At 39.8% G+C, this 24,397-nt stretch overlaps 1 protein-coding gene across 2 annotated transcripts; it reads right to left on the bottom strand.

Annotated features, from left to right (window-relative positions):
- Positions 1 to 1,996: 1,996 nt before the first annotated feature.
- LOC107771178 (uncharacterized) lies at positions 1,997 to 4,232 on the bottom strand. 2 transcript variants are annotated; one of them, XM_016590515.1, is made up of 3 exons: positions 3,330 to 4,065; positions 2,502 to 2,565; positions 1,997 to 2,199 (listed from the first exon to the last, which is right to left on the bottom strand). In XM_016590515.1, the coding sequence occupies exons 1-2, from the start codon at positions 3,790 to 3,792 to the stop codon at positions 2,534 to 2,536; spliced, it is 495 nt and encodes a 164-aa protein (XP_016446001.1). In that variant the 5' UTR covers positions 3,793 to 4,065; the 3' UTR covers positions 1,997 to 2,199; positions 2,502 to 2,533. The 2 variants fall into 2 exon arrangements, 1 of the variants encoding a protein (XP_016446001.1); XR_012705354.1 differs by lacking the exon at positions 2,502 to 2,565 and having other exon boundaries at positions 3,330 to 4,232.
- Between the last annotated feature and the right edge of the window lie 20,165 nt (positions 4,233 to 24,397).

The raw sequence follows: 24,397 nt of genomic DNA, 5'->3' as shown, positions 1-24,397 counted from the left end.
CAGCATAAGTATACTGGAACTCTAGCATAATATACTAGAGTTCCAATATAATATATCGGTCCGGTATAATATACTGGAAATTCATACACAAGTGCACCGATCTCCAGTATATTATGTTGGACCGATCCTTGTTGCAGCAAAATAGTGATTATTTTTCAATGACTTTGCAAACGCTGGCTATTTTTGAATAACCAGTAGCTAGCCCGTGCTATTTTAACGGTATTTTCATTTCAAATAACTTTTCCAGAAACTCGTCCACCAGACTTTGTAATGACTTTAACGGAGTAGTTAATTTGAACAATTAAAGAAAAAGAATGACAACTTTTTATGAATGATAACGAAGATAGTTGCAAGTTTCCATTTCGAAGTAAGAAATTCCATTTACATTGATATTTTGTGTGGCTATAAATAAATTAAAATGGAGGGAGTATTATATGCCATACTTGTTTGTGCCCAAGGTCAGATTATCGACTAACTTTTTCAACCGCTAACTTATTTAGTATGTACCAACAACACTAATTTATGAGCTGCTAGTGTATAAGAAAAATATAATTTTTCTTAATCTCTTTGGGTGACTTGGTGTTACTGGCAGGTCGCGCGTATAATTCTTCGGCCCTAGCATCTTATATATGTTGCTTCTGATTGTCTACTTATATTCTTCCTAGTTCAATTCCATTGCAACTGAGTATGACCTATCAAGAGTAAAGCAGCAACGTGCAATTCTAGAGTTCCTAGACTAGTTTACAACAGCCACTGTTCTCAAATTTTTATTTTAATGAAAATGGAGGTAACTTTACCATTAAAATGTGGCCATTGAGAGCAATAGTGCTTAGTAGAATATGTTGAGAAACTGCCCCAAGCAGAATCTATTCCTGTCCCACTTGTAAAGAGAGGATTGGCGAATAATTCACCTTTACAGTAAATTTCAGCAATGGTTACTGGCTGCAAAACTACAGCGATGAAAATTCGCCATTCTCAAGATAAAAGTTGAAGCCTTCAGATCCACCCTTTTCTTGATATCATAGTGGTATTTGGAGTGTGGAGCCTCGACTTTGACATCACACTAGCCTAGGATGCGTCACTGCCAGTAAGTGGAATGGCACATATTTGGACTACTGATACAAGGAAAAGGGATGAAACTAACATTTGCAAGACCCCACTTAATCTCATCACCAAAATTATACTAGCACCACCCACTAATACTGTAGAAATAACCAGGCAAATGCCACTGGACCAGCTTCTGATTCATCAATTCATCCAAGACGAAACTCATCATGATCGTGACAACACTTGAAGCAACAATCTGATTATTAAAAACTTGATTGCCAGAGAAGTTGGTTTTATCAATGTTAACTAATTGTTCATTAGGTGAACAAGCTACCAGCAACCAGAAGAACAGAAAGGTAACACGTCTGCCGGGTCTGTCCTAGATGATAATGCAAATTGACATAGTCCCACACTACAATAATAGACGTCTGTTGAACTTCATCCTAAAGTTGAGAACTTGCAAAAGCTACTCAAGGATCCATATCACAGCTTTCGGATAGGCTCCGAGGTCAAGGAACTGTAACTTGATGAGCATCCAAGAGCATATAATCCACCACATGGTGAGGAGCGAGAACGACCACTAAATATGTTTAACTTTTGTGAGGTCAATTTCAGGGATTTGATGTTCTATGTTTCACCTAGGCGCATTACCATGACCAAAGATTGGCAGCTAGAGAACCTCTTTCAACTCTGAGAAAAAAGATAGAGTCACAGCTGCAAAGCAACTTAACTAAAGCACTCTCTTAGCTCCAAGATGATTAAATATTGGACACATCTATAGCCCCTAAGCCAGTAAGTTAGAAGTTCACAGACTACATAACCGTGGAAATATAGATGCCGCACATAAGAGTATGATCAATTTGCTCTAGGTTGTTTAGGCCAGCTGAAAACAGGGTAAAATGGTAGTCTGCTCCTAGTCTGCTGCTAGTTTCCCCCGATCACCATAACATGACAACCAAAAATTCATTTCTGCATTTCAAATATATGCAACCACGAGTAAATAATAAACTCAAAGGTTATAGAATCCAACTACAGAAATTTCTCGAAATTAAATCTTCTTCAGATTGGCCTCAGCTCTTAAGCCTTGATGATCTGATTAATTCCATCCCATATGCAAAACAGATTGAATCTAGCATCTGTCAGTAATAGCAACTGCAACACAATTCTACTGTTAGGTTTTGATGTTCACAAGAGCAGCGCTGCGAATGACATTTGCACAGCGCAATAACAGAGAAGACAAAATTAGAGGAAGTTCAATTATTGAAAGGAAAGACTTTATTTTTGTTTTGAATTTTTTGGACCAAGAAAGCTTTGATGGGACATTATTGGGCAAGCGTAGAGAAGTGGAACTAGATAAGAACAAGTCTACAAATCAACCAGGACAAATCTATTGACAATCGGAGTTTCAGAGAAACATATAATGACATTATGAAAAGAATTACTAGGACAATTACCTAGCACAGGAATGCACATAGTTGAGAAATTGTCATCCCATTAGCAGTTGAGAAATTGTCATCCCTACAGTTCAATGTATTATTTGCAACAGTTAATGATAGAATCACCAACATCAATGTTCTTAGGATACTTCGACCCGCATACGGCTGTATGATGAATTCTTTCTTAGCCACTAGGAGCCATCTAAACGGAGTTTCACCTTATACATTCTTCCCTTGATCATCACCACATAATAGGGAAAATCAACTATATGGCACCACCATTAATATATTCTTTGAAGGGTAACAACACTTTTGAATAGATGACAACCAACAAAATGAGATAAACAAAATGGAGAGGTCATAGAATCAGTCTTTGGCCGTCCCAAACCTATATGCTTCTCCATATGAGCAACTAAAGCTACGCAAATGTAATAATGACAAATCACAATTATAAAACTACAGGACGACTTTATAGCCACTAATTCGAACCAAAAGCTTCCTCTTTTCATCTTTTCTCACCAACCAATTGTAAACTCTAAATTAGCGGGTAGTGAAAGAAAGAAAGCAATCTACCAAACTTTATGTGGATACATCTGATTGCCTCTAAATCCCAAACTTGTTAGAAGTTTATTACTATGAATCCTCTATATTACTGAACTTTTAGTAAAGAAATGAGTAGACCACAATGATCGAAATTCACATCCAAGGGGTGCTATCTTATTTAGACATAGATAGTTCAAATTATATCCCTTTAGCAAAACGAGCCACAATTGGGACATAAACTGAAAAAGAAAAAGGAACTGAAGCTAGAGATTTATTGTACAAGAATAAGGCGTCCAGCCTCACCAATATCAGCACCATCCACGTCTTCTTCATGTGGGTCTTTGGGGACCGTGACCACCAGCTCGCCGTCGTTAAAAGCGGCGGTAGCCAGCTCCGGCAGAGTTGACGGCGGGAGACGGAATCGCCATAAGTCGAGCTCAAACTCACCTAAAGACGAATCCAAAACATTATCCCCTCGTATCACAATCTTAGTAACACCAGGATAGATCTCAACTGTGTGGGCCCTAATATTGTCCCCAACGTTATCATCCGTCGGGATAACGAAGCGCAACGAATCGGGGCTCTCTTGGATAGACACGTCAGCATCGGAATGGAAAGGAAGTTCGAGAACCTTCGCGAAGATGTGAGGTAGTCGACGGAGCTTCTTTTGACGGCCGGATGCTATGGCGTTGGCCTGGGAGAGTGCTGAAACGATGTCGTATCGGAGCGTGATGTTGCGTTTTCTTGGTACTGGATGAACCTTCATTGTTTTAAGCTTAAAAGAAGAAAAGGATAACCCTTTTTACAATTATTGATCAACACAATTATTTTATAAAGCTATGGAGAATTGCAGAGAATAGTTTTATGTATGTGTAAAATGTAGTGGAAATTCTTGGCTTTGGATGGAAGAGAAGAGTAACAAAGGATTAAAAGACTAGAAAATGGGAAGTTGAAACTTGTTGGGAGATTGATTCTTTTTAGTTTCGGGCGGGTTTTAATCACTAGCAAAGGGGCTCGGAGGGGTGTTGTACGAAGCTAAGTTACATGTTTGGTGAGTTTTTGGCCAATATTTATGTTTGAGAGTAGGTTTATTTTGGTCTCTCAAATATAACCTGAGCATATTTAGTCCCTTAAGTATGTTAAAGTGGAGCATTTTTAGTCCTTTATCTTTGAGATTAAGCCTATTTTGGTCCTTCAAATATAATCCTGAGCATATTTAGTCCTTAAGTATGCTAAAGTGGAGCACTTTTAGTCTCATTGACAGAATGTGTTCAAAAACTAACGGTGTTAATCAACTCTGATTCATGAAACAAATCTTTAACTTTGAAGCAAAAGATTTCCTCTCCTTTTATTGGATAACACGAATTATCACTTTAATTCCTCATTTTTAGATAGCGTCTTCTAAAATTTTGACCTTGAAAATATATAAAATTTGTATATATATACATTTTGTATGTTAATATACAAAAATTATACAAATTTTATATACTTTTTCGGCTACCAGATGTAAATAATTTCTAGCGCAAGCTAAAAGTGAGAATACAATCTGGTTATTCGTTTGCTTCAATAATATGCCTAGAAATGATATTGGCAGCTCTAATATTTTCAAATTTTAACTTATCTTTTTGGAAAAATCAACCGAAATTTTTAGAAGTAAAAGTTTCAGAGTTAAAATCTTAAATTTGTCAGCTCTGTACTATTATTGGGTGTTGGTTTATAAAATATTTTCGATAAGTAAATTAAAAGGACGGTGAGTGCCGAAACCAACCTCGTAATTGATCTTGGACGATTCTGTCAGTGAGACTAAAGGTGCCCCACTTTAGCATACTTAAGGGACTAAATATGCTAAGGGTTATATTTAAGCAACCAAAATAGACCTACCCTCAAAGATAAGAGACTAAAGGTGCTCCACTTTAGCATACTTAAAAGATTAAATATGCTCAAGGTTATATTTGAGGGACTAAAATAGACTACCCTTAAAGATAAGGGACAATATTGGTCAAAAACTCCACGTTTGGTCGGTAAAGAATAATTATATTTCCTAGAAAATATACAAAAAATTATATACATAAAATAAAAATATTTTATCAACTATTATTTTGGAAGTAGCTACAATTGAATTTTGAATAGATATAAAAAAATAGTAGATGATTCATTTATTTAGTGGGCAGAAATCAGAATATTCGGTGTTAATGAGAGATAGTAAATATTCAATGAAATTATTGAAGTGCATACAATGTGAGACGCACGGTCATAAAATTAATAAATGGAAATATTTGTTTGTCTATTTATATCGATCATCGGATCAATAAATTTATCTTTAAGGGTGACAAATAACAATAAAATGTATTTGACTTCACTGAAATACATATGCAAGACATATATTTCATACTCATTAGTTTAATGTTGTTTACCCTTAAAGACGGATAACAACTAAATTTGTATGTTGTCTTAAGGATATGTAGTTTGATTCAATACAAGAAATCAAGAACGTCAGATAAACGAACTAAAAATGAAATCAATATCCAATTTGTGACATTGAATCTAGGGTCGATTTTAGCTTAACAATGGTCCTCGACCGGGCCCTCGATTTGAAACGAAATGTGCATGCAGAACTATAAATAAAATAAGAACTTTTCAATGGCTAGAAAAGCAGAGAAGTAAGTTTGTATTGTCTTGATATGCGTGTTACCATATGTATTGAATGAAAAAACTTCTCCTTTATATAATAGGAGAGTTTCATCCCTAGTACAATTCTAAAAAAAGTGTACAATTCTAAAAAAAGTAAAAAAAAAATCTCCTTTCTCGTCAATTACTGATATGCTACCTGCTTCGGGCGAGATTCAGGCCATGATACCATGTTGGGTGCGGATATCACGACTTTCTGTTAGTCGTGTGCAACCGTTCGTAGTGCTTCCCAAGGTCTAGGAGCCCGCTCTGGGTTCGAGGGGTGTTGTCTTGCTTGGCTCAGTGGTGAACACTCTGTTCGACCCCTAGTACGTGAAGTCCCTGACATCGATTCTGATCCCATGCAGTCATGTCTCTACTTCATTTGACCCGTGATCTCGTCCAAGTCGCACCTCTATTCGGGGTTATGAAACGGTCGATTGCAATAATATTATCCAACTAGGAGTCGGGATCGAATCCACATGGAGCGTAGATGGGATTAGTGGTATATATTTGGGTAGAGCGCGCAAAGTATCTTCATTGCACTTTCACAAATAGTTGTTTTGATTTTAAGTCTAAAATTACACTAAGGATTGCAATTCTAAATTATGAAACAAGAAGATATTATTTTTGATGTTTTCAAATATGTAAAAGACCCGATGTAACTTCCACCTAGGTGTTTGCCTAACGGATTGTAAGCTTTAAGGCGTGTTTTGTTGGTCGGGGTGTATTATAGCAATGAATACCTCTCGGTAAGAGAGCGATTTTGCCTAATTTGACTTTCTCAAGTCCAAATGGGTATTGAACAAAGCAGTTGATAAATTGCTCAAGTCGGGTTTTACTATCTCTAGGTTCAACCCTTTAATTGGGACTATCAATCTCTTAATTTCATCTCAAATTCTTGATAGCCTTATTTTCCTAGACTAAGTCTCTCTTTCTCAAGAAGAGGCCAAGTCAAATAGGCTTGAACTAATATTTGTAACCATTAATTCTATAATTAAAAGTAAGAATAAGGCTAAATAATAAATACCCAACCATAAACAAGCCATAAATTAAACACCCATTAGGTTTATACACTAGGGTTGGGTCATAACCCTAGCTAAAAATCTAGCTACTCATAATGGATAATGAAGAAAATAGAGATGAAAAGATAATTAAACTCATATTAAAAGATTAAAGGACAAAAATCCAATATTAAATCACCAAACTTTCCTAAAAGAGTAAGAAGAAACGGCTACATGTCTTTTAGGATTCAAAATTTGACCTAATTTCGTGAAAGAAGTCTATTTATACACAGCTAAAATTTTCGGACAAAATTGCCCTCTCGGAGGTTCTACGGTCACACAATTCCATGTGCGGTCCGCACTTCTTCTTCAGATTTGGCCGGAGCTGGATCTGCGGTCCACACAAAACTGGAATGCGGCCGCATCTTAAGTGTTCTGCGGTCCGCACAAAACTGAGTACGGCAGCATAGGCCCTCTCTGCGAACCGCAAAATTTTAAGTGTGGCCGCATGGCTGACTTCTGCGGCCACACAATAATTGTGCGCTCCTCATTTCTTTAAGCTCGAAATGGTGACTTTCTAAACTTTAGCTTTGATGTAGCTTCTGCGGCCGCACATTGCTCTTGGGCTCTGATAGATTATGTGTTCTACACATTATGCTTTTTCCTGCTTTTTGTCCTTGAGTTCACATTACTCCTTTTTGAGTTGGATTTCATCTTTGTGGCTCATTTTCCAATACTCCAATATTTAAGCACATTTCATCAGTTTTCGGAGAAATAATTAAGCACTTTTGAACTAAAATGAAGGTAAAAAGACGCTAATAAGTAGTCAAAATCTCCACTTATCAACCCACCAGAAATCGGGGTACATGTTACCCTCGGTTTTACCCGTATACAAATAGTCCCCTCATTTCCCAAAGAGTAGGTTTGCTGAAAAGATGGGAAACGATAGATGTTCCCCGGTTCCTTCTTTCGTACGCTACAACGAAAATGACGAAAAAGCTGAAACGTCCAATCAGTCGCGTAGTTCTAACTTCGGACACGTGTCAACCATCGGCTGGTCGCCTCTGAATGTGAACCGACGCATAATGATTATGTTTTTTCCTATAAAGGTTTCGATTTTTTGTACCTTTTCCACTTTCTGATCTTAGCTTTTATCTTCGAATTTCCTAGCAATTTCCAACTCTTCATCTTTTTACCTTTAACCATCAAATCTTCATAATTGTTCTTAAGTTTCTACCCAGATCTTTATCCTACCTTTATACATTTTCTTGGATTTTCAACCCAGAACCTCATATCTAAACTTCAAATCTTCACGTATTTTCCAGATTTACGATGTCTAAAACTTCCAAATTAGTTCCTCAGTAGGCTGCCTCTTTATCTTCTCACCCGGTCACAGGGACCGAGGCAACCATCCCCAAAGCGGTTGTTCTCGATACGGCTACTCTCGAAGTGGCTGCCGCCAAAGCGGCCCTAGAGCCCCTCATGAAAAGTTCTGTTCCCAGGGGCTGTTTAGTCTTAGATGACTTCAAAGTTGAGAAGGCCTCATCCAAACAAGATCGAGGTGAAGGGTCATCGAGATATATATGCTCTGTCACCGAAGATACCACTTCATATTGTCCGAGATGACTGTAACTGGGGAGGTAAGGACATGTTAGTCCCGGAGCCTAAGGACGATATCACCACTCATGTGGATGGGTGTTTAAATGTTTATACTTATCCTTTCACACTAGGCCCGACAGACTCAACTGTTTTGGACTTTTGCAAGAGATACAAGGTGTGCCTTGGGCCAATCGACCCGTCTCTTTGAAGGACCGTAATCCTCCTCTGTTATTTTGCGAACAACACCAAGTCTCCCCGGTTCACCCTCGATCACCTACTCCATTTATATAGTCCCGAATATTCTAAGGAGGGATCTCACTCGCTGGGCTATCAAGGCCCCCTTTTTGAGTATTGACGAGGATCGAGATCGAGACTGGTAAGGGAGCTTCGTTCGAGTGAAGATCGAATATTTAATCCCTCCCAAATTTCTGCCATTCCTTGAGAAGTGGAATGCATCTCGTAGGTGTACTTTTTCTTTTAAGTGTTGAGTTTTCTTTGTTCCCCTTCTTACCGTCAGTATTTGTGATCGTGCAGTTGTTTCTCGGGTTCCCAATGCGGTCCAACGGCTCAAGGAGTGGATCAAAGGCATGTGCAAGCAGATGTCGTATTTTGAGCGCTCGTAGCGCAAGCTTTTGAAGGGCCGATGGGAGGCCCGTTCATATGGTAAGGCACTTCTTATAATAGTTAATATTGTGCCCCGAACATACCTAATGCTTACCCTTTTTCTTTCCTTCGCAGGTTTGCCTAAGACCATAGAAATTAGGCTGCTGAAAGGGGGCGAGGATGCGTCTATGTCCATTGATCCCTCCATTACGAGAAGTGGAGGAGAAGAAGAAGAGGAAAAGAAAATCCTCGGGCTTTGAGGGGTTTGAGGTAAAGATAAAAAAGAGGTCGGCCACTCGACCCTGCAAGCCTACGAAAAATATTGGGTCCCAGGTACCGGACTCTGATTTGCTTTACCGACTTAGAGATGAGCCCGAAGAAGATGATATCTTTTTTTCCCACGGATCGACCCTTACCGGGGAGTAGGCAGCAACTGAGGGGAAGAGTCATGAGGCCGACATTCCTCTGACTCGAGAGGCTGAGATAAAGACGGGGCTGAGAGCTCCCAAGAAGCTGATTCCGTAACAAGAGAGGCGACCTATGTGATAGATATCATAGAGATGCCCTCTTACACCAGATCCATGCTCGAAGAGGCCCAAGCGGGCCAAGAAATCAAGTGAAGGTGCAGAAGACCCTCTCCACTCCTTTTTCGAAGGCATGGATACGTCTATATTGGAAGATTTTTTCGGGCTGGGCCACCTGAAGATACCGAAGAAGTATGTGCCATCCGGAGCTGACGGATCGAGCACGAGACCAAGATTGATGAAGTAGTTCCTTGCGCTGAGCGCGGACCATGAGCGCAAGAGGATGGTTGTTATCATAGTCGCATCTTATCCGCTCTGGTAGGCGTAGCCAGCTACCTTCAATATCTGGTAACCAAGGAGGACCAGTCAAACATGAATGAGGTAGGTACGCCGAGTCTCTTCAACGAGCCACATCAGGCATTGAACTGGGTAAGGTTCTAAAACATTCAAACTCCCCCCATGAACCACTTAAAATTTCCCTTTGACAGTTCTTACTTAGTTTCCTTTCATTATAGACTTTAGTGCTTCACCATGAGAGCTTTATTCGGTATCTCTTGGAAATCAGGAAGCTTGAGTTCAACCTCAAGGAGCAGGCCCGAAAAGTGATATGTTCAAGCTCCTTAGTGAGCAACAAGACGGGGCCATCAAGGATCTTCAGGCCAAGCTGGGCAGGGCTCAGAAGGAGGCTTCGATCCTGAGACGGGAACATGCCGACCTGGTTAAAGAGGTAAAGGTCTTTGAAGTTAAAAGTGAGGAGCTAGTCGTGGTGACTAACAACATAACCTCGCAGGTCCACTAAAAGATCAACCTGATTGACCAACTCTGAGTCGAGATGAACGAGGTCCAAGGCATGGCCGATGAGTGGAAAAGCAAAATGGACCTTCTGACTTCGGAGAAGGAAACCGCCAAGGTGAAGCTGGCATCGGTAGAGGTCGACCTCCAGGTGGCGAAGGAGAAAGCTGACAATCGGTCTTAGTTGAACAACGATCTCCGAGCACAGCTGAGCTTGGCTATCATAGAGAGGGACCCCCTCGGTAAATAATATGAGGCAACAAAGTCCAAGTTGGCTACGACCTCCACCGAAGCCGACAAAATGGTGGCCCAAGACAAGGACGATGTGGAGGCAGCTGATCGGGTCCAAGCCTACACTACTCTTGAGTAGCGAGGGTGGTCGATGCAGTTTTAACCCAACTAGGTCGGCATCGAATTCATAGGGAGTTAATATTTGGAATTAGGTTTATATCTAAGCTAGATGCGAACTTTAAGTCTAAATACACTTCCAAAAGTTTGGGTTTGATTTCTACTTCTAACTTTACTCTAAAGATTGCAATGATTGAAACTAAGGATAATATTTTTGTTATTGTTTTTCAAGTGTTTAAAGAGACTAGAGTCGTGACTTCTACCAAGGTGGATATCTAACGAGTAGCAAAATCTAGGGCAAGCTTGATTAGTTAGGACCGTAATATAGCTATCACACTCGGGTACTCACTCTATACCTCTCGGTAGTTTGAGTGGTTTTTCCCCAATTTGACTTTCTCAAGTCCAAATGGGTATTCATATAAATCAAGTGATATAAGGTCAAGTCGGGTATTACTATCTCTAGGTTTAACCCTTTAATTGGAGCTATCAATTTCTTAAATTCACCCTAATTCCTTGTTAGCCTAGTTGTCCTAGACTTAGTCCCTCTTTCTCAAGTAGAGACTAAGTCATAAAGTCATGAATCAATGTTTGCAACCATTAATTCTATAGTTCTAGTAAGAACTAGGCTAAATATCACTAACCCATTCACATTCAAAACCTAAAATCAAATACCCATTAAATACCTACACTAGGGTTGGGTAACAACCCTAGCTATGGGTTTAGCTACTCATGGAAATAAAATAAATTAAAGATGAAATGAAGTTAAAATCTATAATATTAATTTATGAAATGAAAATCTAATGTTAAGAGGTGAATCTAGTACAAAATTTCCGAAAACAGAATGCTCAGCCATCTCACATGCTCATACAAAACATAACATAACCTAAAAATGACAAAGTTCTATTTATACTAAGTTGAAAAATCTGACAAAATTGCCCTTGCGGTGGTTATGCGGCCGCATAATTCTGAGTGCGGCTGCACTCTTACTTTCACCAACGCATAATTCTGATGCGGTCCGTGTTTTTCTCTTTTGGATCTGGGTTGAGATGAACTTTTGCGGATTGCATAATTCCAAGTGCGGCCGCATAAAAGTGATGTGGTCCGCACTTGCTTGAGTTTGGCTTGAAATCAACTCTCTCATTCTTTATCTTGCGGACCGCACAATTTCGACCGCAGCCGTACAGGGACTTTCACGGCCGCACATTTCTGGTGCGGTCCACGCTCATCTTATAGCCTGAAGTTGCAACTCTCTGAATCTCCTTTATGCGGACCGCATAATTTTGATCGCGGCCGCACCATGGCTTTTGCGGCCGCACAATATTAGTGTGGTCCGTGCTTCAGGCTTCTTTGTCCACTATTTATTTTGTTCAACTTTTGACTCTTTTGTGAGTTAGTTTTGGTTCCTTTGGATCATTTTGAACAATTCCTATAGGCAAGCATATTTCATTAGTTTCCGGGAATACGTTCAAACATTTTTGGCCTAAAACACAAGTAAAAGAGAGCAAATAATAGGTTAAAATCCTTACTTATCAGCAGCCAAAGTTCGCGTAAAGGCAAAAGCCGAATATATGAAGCGGCTATCCCGTAGAGAGACCCTCAAGGAGATCCACGCCCTAGGTTTTGACCTGTCGGCCGAGATCGAAGAAGCCAAGAAATCCGAGGCTGAGGCTAAGAATCTTTTCGAGCCCGAAGGTTCCCAGGGCTCTGAGGGTTCCAAGGGTTTAGAGGGGTTCGAAGGTTCCGATGGTTCTGGCGAAGAATCAGGTCCTGGTGAAGAATAGGCGTAGATGACAATATATTTTTTTTGGTTTATTTTGAGGCCATTTTTATTGGGCCTTTATATATATATATATATATATATATATATATATATAATTTTCCCTTTCTGGCAATTTCAAATCTTCACCTTTTCAGTATTTCTTCATAATTTTTATTCTTCGATACAACTTTATTTTCTCGAGGCTTTGAAAACTCAATGTGACCGAAAGTTTTTCAAAATACTTAAGTGATTTTAGACGATGCTTTTGCCGAAGGTAACCTTTCAACAGGTTTTGAATTTTTATAAAGGACTTACTTTGATTACGAGCTACGGACGTCTCCGAGTCATTTTTCGGGTAGCCGTAGCCTTTTGTTTTTAGGCACCGTCTTATAGGTTTAGTGATCCCAGAATTTAGTGTAGCCCTTGGGCTCAATAGTACCCCGAGTAGTGGTAGCCCTTGGGCTCTTGGATCTGAGTTTTAACATGCAAGAAAATGTATAATAGCAAGGCAGAACTGTTTTTCATTTCAATGTGTAAAGTACATGATAAAAATTTGTATCATGGCTAAGGTGGGCTTCATGAGCACGGTTCTTACGACCGTTTGGCCCTTACAATGTATCCTAACACCACCGAGCCTTAGCTACTCAAGTACGAAGTGTCCTCCTTTCCTTGCTAAGAACCTAAACCCGAGGATGATGGCCCCCAGTATTCGAGGTCGAGTTTGAGAGGGCCCAGATACTGTTGATGTGCCCATTTCCTCCGGTTTGAGACTAGCCTTTGAATCTAAGTTTGCAAGATTTACTATTGCCTTTATAAAAACCTTTCCGAAAAACCCATTTGGGACAAACCTATTCAAGGGAAAAAGAGTACAACGCGTGCATTCAGACCTAATAGTCACATTCTCCCTTGGACATTGCCTGCAAGTGTTAGTCTGATTCATAATATTATTAAAGAGTAATTGAGATTATACCTTAGCATTAGTACCATATTAAGCGAGTTACATTCCAGTTGTTCGGTAGTTGCACACTATTTCTTGCTTCGAGTTTGTATAAGCCTTTGTCGATAATTCTGACAACTCGATAGAGTCCTTTCTAAATTGGTCCTAGTTTCCCCTCGTTTGGGTCCTGAGTGTGTAATGTTACTTTACTTAACACCAAGTCCCTAATATTGAAGTGTCAGAGGTTGGCTCTTCAGTTGTAATATCTTTCTATCTGCTATTTTTGGGCGGTTAGCTGGATCAGGGTGGCCCCACGCCTTTCATCCAATAGTTCCAGGCTCGTGGTCGTAGACTCGCCATTTGACTCTTCGATCGCATATTGGAACCTGAGGCTCGGTTCTCCCACTTCGACTGGTATTAAGGCTTTGGCATCGTAGACTAGTGAGAATGGGGCGGCCTCAGTACTAGATTTTGAGGTCGTATGGTACTCCCACAGGACTTCAGGCAGGATTTCCTTCCACTTCCCTTTGGCATCGGTCATCCTCTTTTTAAGGTTTTGGAGAATGGTCTTGTTCGTAGATTCTACTTGTCCGTTTCCACTCGATTGGCAAGGCGTCGATATATTTTCTTAATCTTGTGATCTTCGAAGAATTTATTTACCTTGTTGCCGACGAACTATTTCCTATTATCGCATACAATTTCGGCTAATATCCTGAATCAGCATATTATGTGGTCCCAAATGAAGTGAACGACTTATTTTTCCCGGACTTTCTCGTACGCCTGAGCTTCGACCCATTTTGAAAAATAATCGGTCATGAATAGTATGAATTGAGCTTTGCCAGGTGCCCACAACAGGGGACCGACGATGTCTATTCCCCATTTCATGAATGGCCATGGGGACAAGACTGTATGAAGTTCCTCTCCCGATTGATGGATCATCGGTGCATGTCTCTGGCAGCTGTCGCATCTTCGTACAAAGTCATTCGTGTCTTTATCCATGTCGATTAGTAGCCAGCCCTGATTAATTTTTGAACCAAAAATTTTGCTCCCGAATGGTTCCCGCTTGTGCCGTTGTGAACTTCTCTCAAGGCATATTCAGTATCTCCTGGCCCCAAGCTTATGGCCAGTGGACTGTCGAATGTTATTTTGAACAGAGTCCCTTTGGACAATCTAAATCTAGTAGCCTTCGTACATAGAGCTCTTGATTCTTTAGGATCCGAGGGTGATTTCCCAGTCTTTACATAATCTATGTACTTGTTCCTCCAATCCCAAGTTAAACTCATGGAATTTACTTCGGCGTGACCTTCTTCTATCACCGACTTCATGAGTTGTACTACTATCCCCGAGCTAAACTCATCCTCATCAACTGAGTACCCCAAGCTAGCCAGAGCATCGGCCTCGCTATTTTGATCTCGTGGCACGTGCTGCAGGGTCCACTCTTTAAATTGATGTAACGTCACCAGTAACTTGTCTAAATATATTTGCATTCGCTCCTTTTTTACTTTGAACATCCCATTGACTTAATTTACCACAAGGAGGGAATCAAACTTAGCTTCATTCACTTCGACCCTAAGGCAATTTAGGTAGTTCGAGACCTGCTATCATGACCTCATACTCGGCCTCATTGTTAGCCAACTTGAAAATTCTAATGGATTGTCTAACTACATTCCCCGTAGGAGGATTCAACACGATGCCAAGCCCGGACCCTTTTGCGTTCGAGGCATCGTTCGTAAAAAGGGTCCAAATTCTCGAGCTAGTCCCCGAGGTTAACAATAATATTTTTTGACTTAGAGCACTAAGGCTGGCATAAAGTTGGCCAATCGTACCTATAGATTTTGATGGCCCATTTGGCGATTTGGCCCGAGAGCTCGGGTTTGTGCATGATATTTGCTCAGTGGGTAAGAGGTCATGACATATATGGGGTGGCATTGAAAGTATGGTTTTAACTTTCTAGAGGCGCTTAGCAAAGCAAGCGCTAGTATTTCTAGGTAAGGATACCTCGTTACAGCCTTGCCTAGATTTCTATTGACATAGTAAATAGGAAATTGCGTAACTTCTTCTTCTCGGACTAAGACTCCACTTACCGCTACCTCGGAAACCGCTAAGTAAAGGTACAACTATTCGTTTGCCTTCAGAGTGTAGAGCATGGGGACTCGAAAGGTAACGTTTGAGTTCCTCCAAAGCTTTCTGGCATTCCGGGGTCCAGGAAAAGTTAGTCTTCTTTTTCAACAATGAGAAGAATCAGTGGTTTTTGTCCGAGGATATCGATATAAACCAGGCCAGGGTGTCTATACTCCTGGTCAACCTCTACACGGCTTTGACATTGTCCACCACGGTGATATCTTCGATAGCTTTGATTTTATCGGGGTTGAAATCGATGCCTCGATTGGACACCATGAACCCAAGGAATTTGTTAGATCCGACCCCGAAGGCACACTTCTCTGGGTTCAGCTTCATATTGTACCTCTTCAATATGTCGAAAGTTTCCTACAAATATTTCAAATGGTCCTTTGCTAGCAGGGTCTTAACTAACATGTCGTCAATGTAAACTTTCATTGATTTTCCTACTTGTTCTTCGAATATCCAGTTTACTAGGCGTTGATAAGTGGCACCGGCATTCTTAAATCCGAACGACATTATATTATAACAATAGGTGCCGAATTTAGTGATAAAGGAAGTTTTTTCTTGATCGCTCGGGTCCATCCGTATTAGTTTGTACCCAGAATAGGCATCGAGAAAACTGAATATCTCATGCTCGACGGTCGCGTCGATCATTCGATCAATGTTAGGCAAAGAAAAAGAACATTTAGGACATGCCTTGTTCAAGTCTTTGTAATCTACACACATTCTTAGCTTATTTCCTTTTTAGGTACTACCATTATGTTAGCTAACCAGTCTGGGTACTTAACTTCCCGAATGGATCCTATTTTACGGAGCTTAGATACCTCGTCTTTGATTAATGTGTGCTTTACTTCAGATCTGCGGTCTCCTTTTCCGCTTAACCGGATAGAACTTTGGGTCTAGACTCAGCTTATGAGTGTTTACCTCCGGCGGGATCCCTGTCATGTCAAGATTGGACCAAGCAAAAACATCTATGTTAGCTATAAGGAATGCGATGAGTTTTTTCCTGAGCTAGGGAGTTAACCCCGTGCCCAGGTATACCTTCCGGTCGGGTAAGTGTTCGATTAATATGACTTTCTCCAGCTCCTCGAGCGTTGGTGGCATCGGTATCATCAGGAGCTATGAAGGATCTTGGAATTCCGTAATCATCTTCCTCGTCATCTTCTCGATCCTCCGGTCCGATCGAGATCGGCATCGATGATTGCTATTTGACTTAAGCCTTTCCGGTCGGCTCTGTGTTCCTTAATGTCAGGACGGCGGGCATCGGGAGTAATTTATCGACTGCGAACATCTCTTTTGCAGCTGGCTATTCTCCGTATACTATCTTGATTCCTCCTAGAGTAGGGAATTTTAACGCCTGGTGTAAGGTCGAAGGTACTATCCTCAAGTTGTGAACCCATGGTCTTCCTAATAGTGCGTTAAATCTCATGTCTTTTTCAATCACATAGAATTTTGTTTTCTGGACGATTCCGGCGGTGTTCATAGGTAGGGTTATCTCCCCTTTAATGGTTTCACATGCCATGTTAAACTTGTTCAACACCAGGACTGCTGGCACTATTTAATCTTATAACCCCAACTGCTCTACGACCCTCGATCTGATGATGTTGGACGAGCTACTTGGATCAATCAATACATGTTTAACTTGTGATTTATTGATAAGTACGAAAATAACCAGTGTATCATTATGAGGTTGTATGATGCCCTCTACATCCTCATCATTGAATGAAATTGTTCTTTTCGGGATATGATCTTGGGTGCATTTCTCCCTTGTGATCGACACTTTAGTGAGTTTTATCATCGGCCCTTAAGGGACATCGACCCTACTAATGATCATGTTAAAGACGTGTCGGGGTTCCTCTTATTCAGTCTGTTTATTGGCGTTCCTGTTTCTAAAGTGGTTTTTGTCTTGATCACTCAAACTCGCAAGTGTCCGTTATTAAATAATCAGGCAACGTTTTCTCTCAATTGTCGACAGTCCTTGGTCCTATGGCCATACGTGCCATGATACTTACACATCAGGTTAGGATCTCTCTGGTAGGATCAGACTGCGATGGTTGAGGCCATTTGGTCTCCTTGATGTGCCCGATGGCTGATACGATATTGGCTGCATCAATGTTGAAGTTATATTCTGACAATCTCGGAGCTTCCCTTTCCCCGAGCGGCCTGTCGAAATCATTTTTGCTCATCAGGCCTCTGTTATTAAGCCCTCGATCATTTCTCCTTTAGTTTCTTGTAGAGTTACGCTCGGACCCGTTTACCCTTTGATCTGCACCATATGGTTGGTACTGATCTCGGACTGGCCTTGATTCATAATCGACGACCCTCTTAGGCCTGTCGTCGGTTCTGATAGGATAAACGGAACCATAAGGGGTTCCGAGTTGGTCGTCCTCGAGTTTGATTTTTGACTGATACCTTTGTGAACATTGGCCCAAGTTATCACTGGGTATTCTACCGGGTTTTGTTTTAGCTATTGCGAAACCAAGGAGCTTCAGGGGTTAAGTCCCTGAGTAAATGCCTGAATGGCCCAATCGTCCGCAACCGGAGGCAAGTCCATCTGTTCCATTTGAAACTTTGACACGAATTCCCTAAGCATCTCATTGTCCTTTTGCTTAATGTTGAAAAGGTCCAATTTTCTGGTCTCGACCTTGATGACCCGACGTGAGTCTTTACAAAACCATCCGCGAGCATAGCAAACGAATCAATGAAATTTGGGGGCAAAGAGTGGTACCATATCATCGCTATTTTTTGATAGAGTTTTCCCAAACTTCATAAATAACACTGACTCGATTTCATCGTCTTCCAAGTCGTTGCCTTTGATGACGCATGTGTAGCAGGTCACATACTCATTTGGATCCGTGGTTCCATTATATTTTAGAATATCGGGTCTACGAAACCTCTTCGGGATTGGTTTCGGCGTCGCACTCAGAGGAAAAGGCTTTTAGACAAATTTCTTGGAGTCCGGGCCTTCAATATTGGAGGCGCTCCTAGGATTTGATCAGCCCGGGAGTTATATGTCTCTACCTCTACCTTCTTGTCCCTTGATTTTCTTTTCACCAGATTCCACTCATTTCGTTAATGCCTCTAGAATTTTCATTACTTCAGGTTTGACACTGGACTCAGCTTCGCCCGGCCTTTTGGTGATCTGGTCATCTCTTTGGGTGTTTTCCCGAGGCAGTTCGGGCTCAATTCTTTTGGAAGTGTGGCTTTGGTTTTGCAGCTGTGCTATTACTGCTTGTCAAGCCTACAACATTTCGGAGATCAATCATAGACTGACCCCGCCGCCTTCGCCTTCGGGTGCTCCTTGAGTCGTTGGTCGCGTTCCTCCGCGAACGCTATTTTCGGGGTCGGTAGGAAGGTTGGCGTCAATAGCCACATGTGAGTTAGCATTGACTGGGTCTATGACTGGGACCCCATTGGGATTGGCGGGGGCACCTCATCGCTCGGCACCAGATTATTGTTTTCGCCATGATGCCCAAACCCATCCTCAACGTTCAAGTGAGCGGACTAAGAATTTGACATTTTCAAGCTGACCTGAAATTGGGACCTTAAAGAACAAGTGTAAAATGGAGTGTGTTATGTAGATTTGTATCAAACCACCACTATTATCCTTAGCCCCACGGTGAGCGCCAAACTGTTTACACTTAAACGAATAATAATTAAATTTTTACGCCGTTTTAAGGATATGTAGTTTGATTCAACACAAGAATCAAGAATGTCATATAAACGAATTAAGATGAAATCAATAATCAAACCAGTTGTGACGTTGAATCCGGGATCGGTTTTAGCTTAACAGTGGTCTTACCCTTGACCAGACCCTCGATTCGAAGCCAAATGTGTATGTAGAACTATAAATAAAATAAGAACCTTTCAATGGCTAGAAAGCAGAGAAGTAAGTTTGTATTGCCTTGATATGCGTGTTACTATATGTATTAAATGAAAAAGTTTCCCTTTTATATAATAGGAGAGTTCCATCCCTAGCACAATTCTAAAATAGGTAAAAAAATCCTCCTTTCTCGTCAATTACTGATATGCTACCGATGTCGGACAAGATTTTCGCCGTGATACTCGGTTGGGTGCGGATATCACGACTTTCTGTTAGTCGCGTGCAACCGTTCGTAGTGCTTCCCGAGGTTTTGGAGCCCGCTCTGGGTTCGGAGAGTGTTGTCTTGCTGGGCTCGGTGGCGAACACTCCGTTCGACCCCTGGTATGAGAAGTCTCTGGCTTCGATTCTGATTCCATGCGACCATGTCTCCGCTTCGTTTGACCCACTTTGAAATCGGGGTACATGTTACCCTTAGTTTTACCCGTATACAAATGTAAATACCATGCATAAGCAAATTTTTTTGTCTAATAATGTATTATCCCAAATGACTGAAATTAACTATACTTCTACTAGTTTAATTTCCTATTCTTGTGATTGGTAAGGAGACATTTACGATATCTATACATGTCATATTTCTATTAACTTACAATTATGTGAGTTTTCCGAGAGTAAATGACCCCAAATCCGAATAAAGATGAAGACCGTCTTCATCTGGATAAGTGTTACTTCAACTCGAACAGAAAGCGATGAATATGTACACAGGCATGTGGACAACTAACCAACTTAACTAATGCAGTATTATAATTGTTATTTACGGAGGCGGATTCAGGATTTGAGGTTTATGGGTTCCTATCGTAATTTTAGATTAATATACAATAATAATTGGATTCACGGTTAGATATTTACAAATATTTAGTGAATTTCTTAATATAAATATAGGGTCTATGTAAAAGTTACTGGATCCCGGGAACCCGTATTTTATGCTCTAGATCCGCCCCTGTTATTGATTTACCTAATTAAATTTACTGTATCTTTTTGGCATATACTAGTAGAGATAAATACTATACCATATCAAGAAACAGTCGAGGAAAAGTTTTTCCCGGCCGCATAGAGGCCTTTTCCTTCTCCTAATTTCTTTTATGTCTTTCTAGCTTGACTTGTTAAAATTAGTGAAGACTTTATAATCCAGCTTAATATGTTTTGGTGGTGACAGACTTCTAAAATTCTCACTGGATTTGATTAAAACTTGTTTTGTTGCTAAATAATTAAGATATGATCTTATCTCTACTTTTTCTCGTAAGTTTATCAGCTAAAAGAAAAGAAATAGTGTCCAATTTTATGATTAGGTCATTGATAATCAAACACGGTTAAGATCATTCAATCGTAATTACGCTGCTTTCCCGTCAAACAGAATCGTAAAACTTCTTTTTCTTCGGGTAGGAATTTGAAAAGGGAAGTAACAAGAGTACTTCCTTGTTAATTATTGAAATTTCTTTTTTCCCAAAAAATAATAATATTAAAAGGTGTAATGTGATCACGCCTAACTCTAGTCCTAAAAAAATAAGCGGTCACTGCAAATATACTCCGATCTAAGAATCCGGAGTTGAATCCCACAGAAAACTAAGGCTTAGCTCTAATTGCTCACTATCACCAAGAAGACAAGCTTGAACAATTGCCTAGTTATAAATAGTAAGATTCCTATATCTAACTAATTAACTAACAAATTAGAATAGTAAATTAACAATTAAAGATACTAATAGCCTGTTTGACCAAGGTTTTTTTGGGGCCAAAGGTGTTTTTTTTTGGCCAAAAGTACTTTTGGCCAAAAATTGAGGTGTTTGACCAATATTTTGGAAGGAAAAAAAGTGCTTTTGAGGAGAAGCAGAAGCAGTTTTTGAGAAGCAGAAAAAATAGCTTATCTCCAAAAGCACTTTTGAGAAAAATACACTTAGAAGCAGTTTTTAAAAGCTTAGCCAAACACTAATTACAGCTCAAAAGTGCTTTTCAAATTAATTAGTCAAACACAAACTGCTTCTCACTAAAAGCACTTTTTTAAAAAGTACTTCTCGAAATAAGCTGATTTTAGAAGCTTGGCCAAACATGCTATAAGGGTTGGAGACAAGATTAAAGAGGTCTAGAGTTATGATTTTCCCAATTGTCGGAATCATTCCCGCTATATCTCCTATAATTTCGCCTAATTATTATCTACTGATCGTGAGCATTTCAGGTGTCGTAAGTCTCTTCCGAGTAACTACATTAATTTACTAGACATATTTTCCCAAACTACGCTAGCTGACACAATTTTACTGCACACTATGACCACGTCAAGGCTTTGTTATTCCTAAACCCACCTTTAAACCTGCCGTATTGATTCCTCATATACGTTAGGAGTGACATTGTTCAACAATTACCTAAATATGTACCCTTTCCCAAGCAATATATAATAAATAGGCACAACCAATTGATGGTCATTCAATCAACGGAAATAAGCATGTTGTTGAACGAGTAAAGAAATTTAAAGGCTAAGTTATATTCAAACTTAATAAGAATTCATTCTCCAAAACGGTTTCATCAAAACCCTAAATAATAAATTAGCTACTCATAGTAGTATGTGAAAATAAAATACTAAAATTCATAAATAACAATAAAAAATAGAAAAACAATAAAGGAAAAACTCGTGATTGAATCTTCCTCCTTGCACCTAGTGTATTCTTACCTCCAAAAATATTGTGTAACCCTAAAGTAGTGTCTTCTCCTCCAAAATTCTATAAAAATCATGTTTAGCGTGTATTTATATAACCTAGATAGGGTGGAGAGCTGTCCAATACAATCCAATCTCGGATAGGAGAGCTGGAATCCGCGTTTGCGCGCCTATGGACGCGGACTCAGCTTTTGCAATTTTCTAGTTCGCAAAGCGATCCGTGCCTTCGCTTCACTTCGCTATTTTGTATCTTTAATTTTATCCTTTTTCGCGTCCATTTTCGTGCCATGCACGAGATTTGACGAGCTCCCAATTCCTTCCATCTTTTCCCTTTTTGTCAAATTGTCATCTTTTGATCATTTATCATCTAAACTCATTCCTACACATAATAAACACATAATGAACGTATTTCACTTCAAAAACCACGTAATCTCCGCGAGTCACACAAGAAATAATATGCAAATATACTAAAAAATATGCATTTTTCATCATTTATCACCACCCGACACTTAAACTCTTGTTCATCCTCGAGCAACTTAAAATTAAGCACATCAGCAAGTACACTTTTCAAAACATATTCAAGCATCCTACTAATGAGAATGATTTATATCAATGCTTAGAACCCGACATAAGGACTCTTCATACTCTCCTCATTTTTAGACCAATGCCAAGACTATTTAAAATATTTGTATGACTCTTCTAACATCCTAGCCTCAAAAATTGACTCCACTACATTCCTCTTTATGACTCGCTTCTTGTGCAAACTAAAGATACGAGTTCCTTACCAATCCGTTGTAAAGCAAGTGCTCTCACCAACAAAACAAAGAGAGTAATCAGTCCACACACTCAAATATAAATTTAAGTATAATTTAAGGGCTCACAGAAGAATTCACTCACTCTCTCAAAAAAACTCATGTGCCCCTAAAGCTCGTACCATAGGCTTGCACGTAATGTAAGTCTTTGCTAATTTAAGCTCGCAAAGTCTAGGATGAATTAGGTCTTCATGGGTTGTAATGTAGGCTAATGGACGGGTAAGATAGATATGGATAATAGTGACTAACCCTCCTAAGCACTTTTAATATTATACACTTTAATTTTTAAGCACATCCTCTTCATGATCACTCAACATATTGCTACTATAGGTCATGATGGCGCTCAACGTCGCCGCTAGGCAAGCTAAAGGTGAACTAACCATGTATTTATTCTTTTTAATAATTTCAAAGTAGTTGATTTTTATTTATTAAGTAAATGAGAAATAGAAACTTTAATAAAGTAAAGTGTAAACTAATAAAAGGGCAAATACGATGAAATAAATACTCAAAAGCCATAAAGTGTCTACTAGCATATTTCCAAGACCTGGTGTCACAAGCGTATCAGCAACTAGTAAAATATACAAAACACCTATGCTACTGTCTGAAATGAGATAAATAGAAAGTAAATATAAAAGAGAGACTGCGGGTGCTGCAGAACGGACTCAGAAATCAGCTCACCACTATGCCTCGGGGTAACGGTGGTGCGCGTCTGGATGACTGCCAGATGCACCTGCCTTAGATCCTGCACGATTAGTGCAGAAGTGTAGCGTGAGTACATAAACAACATGTACCTAGTAAATATCCAGTATAACCTCGAAGAAGTAATGACAAGGGGTCGACATCGATAATTACTACAACCAATAATAAAATACAAAAATTCTAAATAGGCATGCAATACAAGAATAATAATAACAATACAATAATCAATAATGACTAAATTGTTCTTTAACTAATAGTCAATTTAAAAGTCTCCATTTGACACATGTTAACTCCAACAATTTCAGGCAATTAAATAAATTATACCCTATCAAGCCATAAAATAATATCAAGTGTAATCAGGCTCCGAGTATTATCACGCACGATTCATGCCGAGGTCGTACGGATCCAAAATACTTTGTGTACTGCCAGGGTCGAGCTGCACGAACCATAGATGCATCTATTATACTACGGAGGAGAATGGCTCGCTCCCATGGGAGTAGAGAACTTTACCTCGCTCGCAGAAGTACTTGCGATGCGAGAGGTCATGGATTTCTCAGAGTTATTAAGTATTCCTCAATTTTTCCAAAAATAAGAAATCTAAGTCGAAAATTTGAAACTTTAAAATCCGTAGTCTCAGTTCTATTTAAGATAATTAATATGCATAATAAACACAAAAGTACAATTAAAGGCACGATGTGGATCTAAGTCTACCCGAACATCTCATGGAATATAGATATACACCGACTCTCATCACCTAGTGCGTACTAGCTCCCCATACAAGTAATACACAACAAGATACACCTAAGGGGATGATTTCCCTCTTACAAAGTTAGGCAAGAGGCTTACCTCGTTCTCAAGCTCACTTCCGGTCGACAAATCTGCTCTAAAGCCTCAACTTGGTGCCAAACAACTCGAAACTAGCCAAATATTATATAAACAAATCAATATACACTCACAAGTTCATAATTTAGCTATAAGAGAA

Source organism: Nicotiana tabacum, chromosome 22 (genome assembly GCF_000715075.1).
Source record: "Nicotiana tabacum cultivar K326 chromosome 22, ASM71507v2, whole genome shotgun sequence".
Lineage (NCBI taxonomy): Eukaryota > Viridiplantae > Streptophyta > Magnoliopsida > Solanales > Solanaceae > Nicotiana > Nicotiana tabacum.
The sequence above is the reverse complement of the archived record's forward strand: the minus strand, read 5'-3'. Positions and strand labels throughout refer to the sequence as shown.

Excerpts from the sequence above, each read along its gene's own strand:
- LOC107771178 (XM_016590515.1), bottom strand. The coding sequence starts at position 3,792 with ATGAAGGTTCATCCAGTACCAAGAAAACGCAACATCACGCTCCGATAC. Across the intron at positions 2,566-3,329 it reads CGTGGATGGTGCTGATATTG|GGATGACAATTTCTCAACTG; the intron begins GTGAGGCTGGAC and ends ATTGAACTGTAG.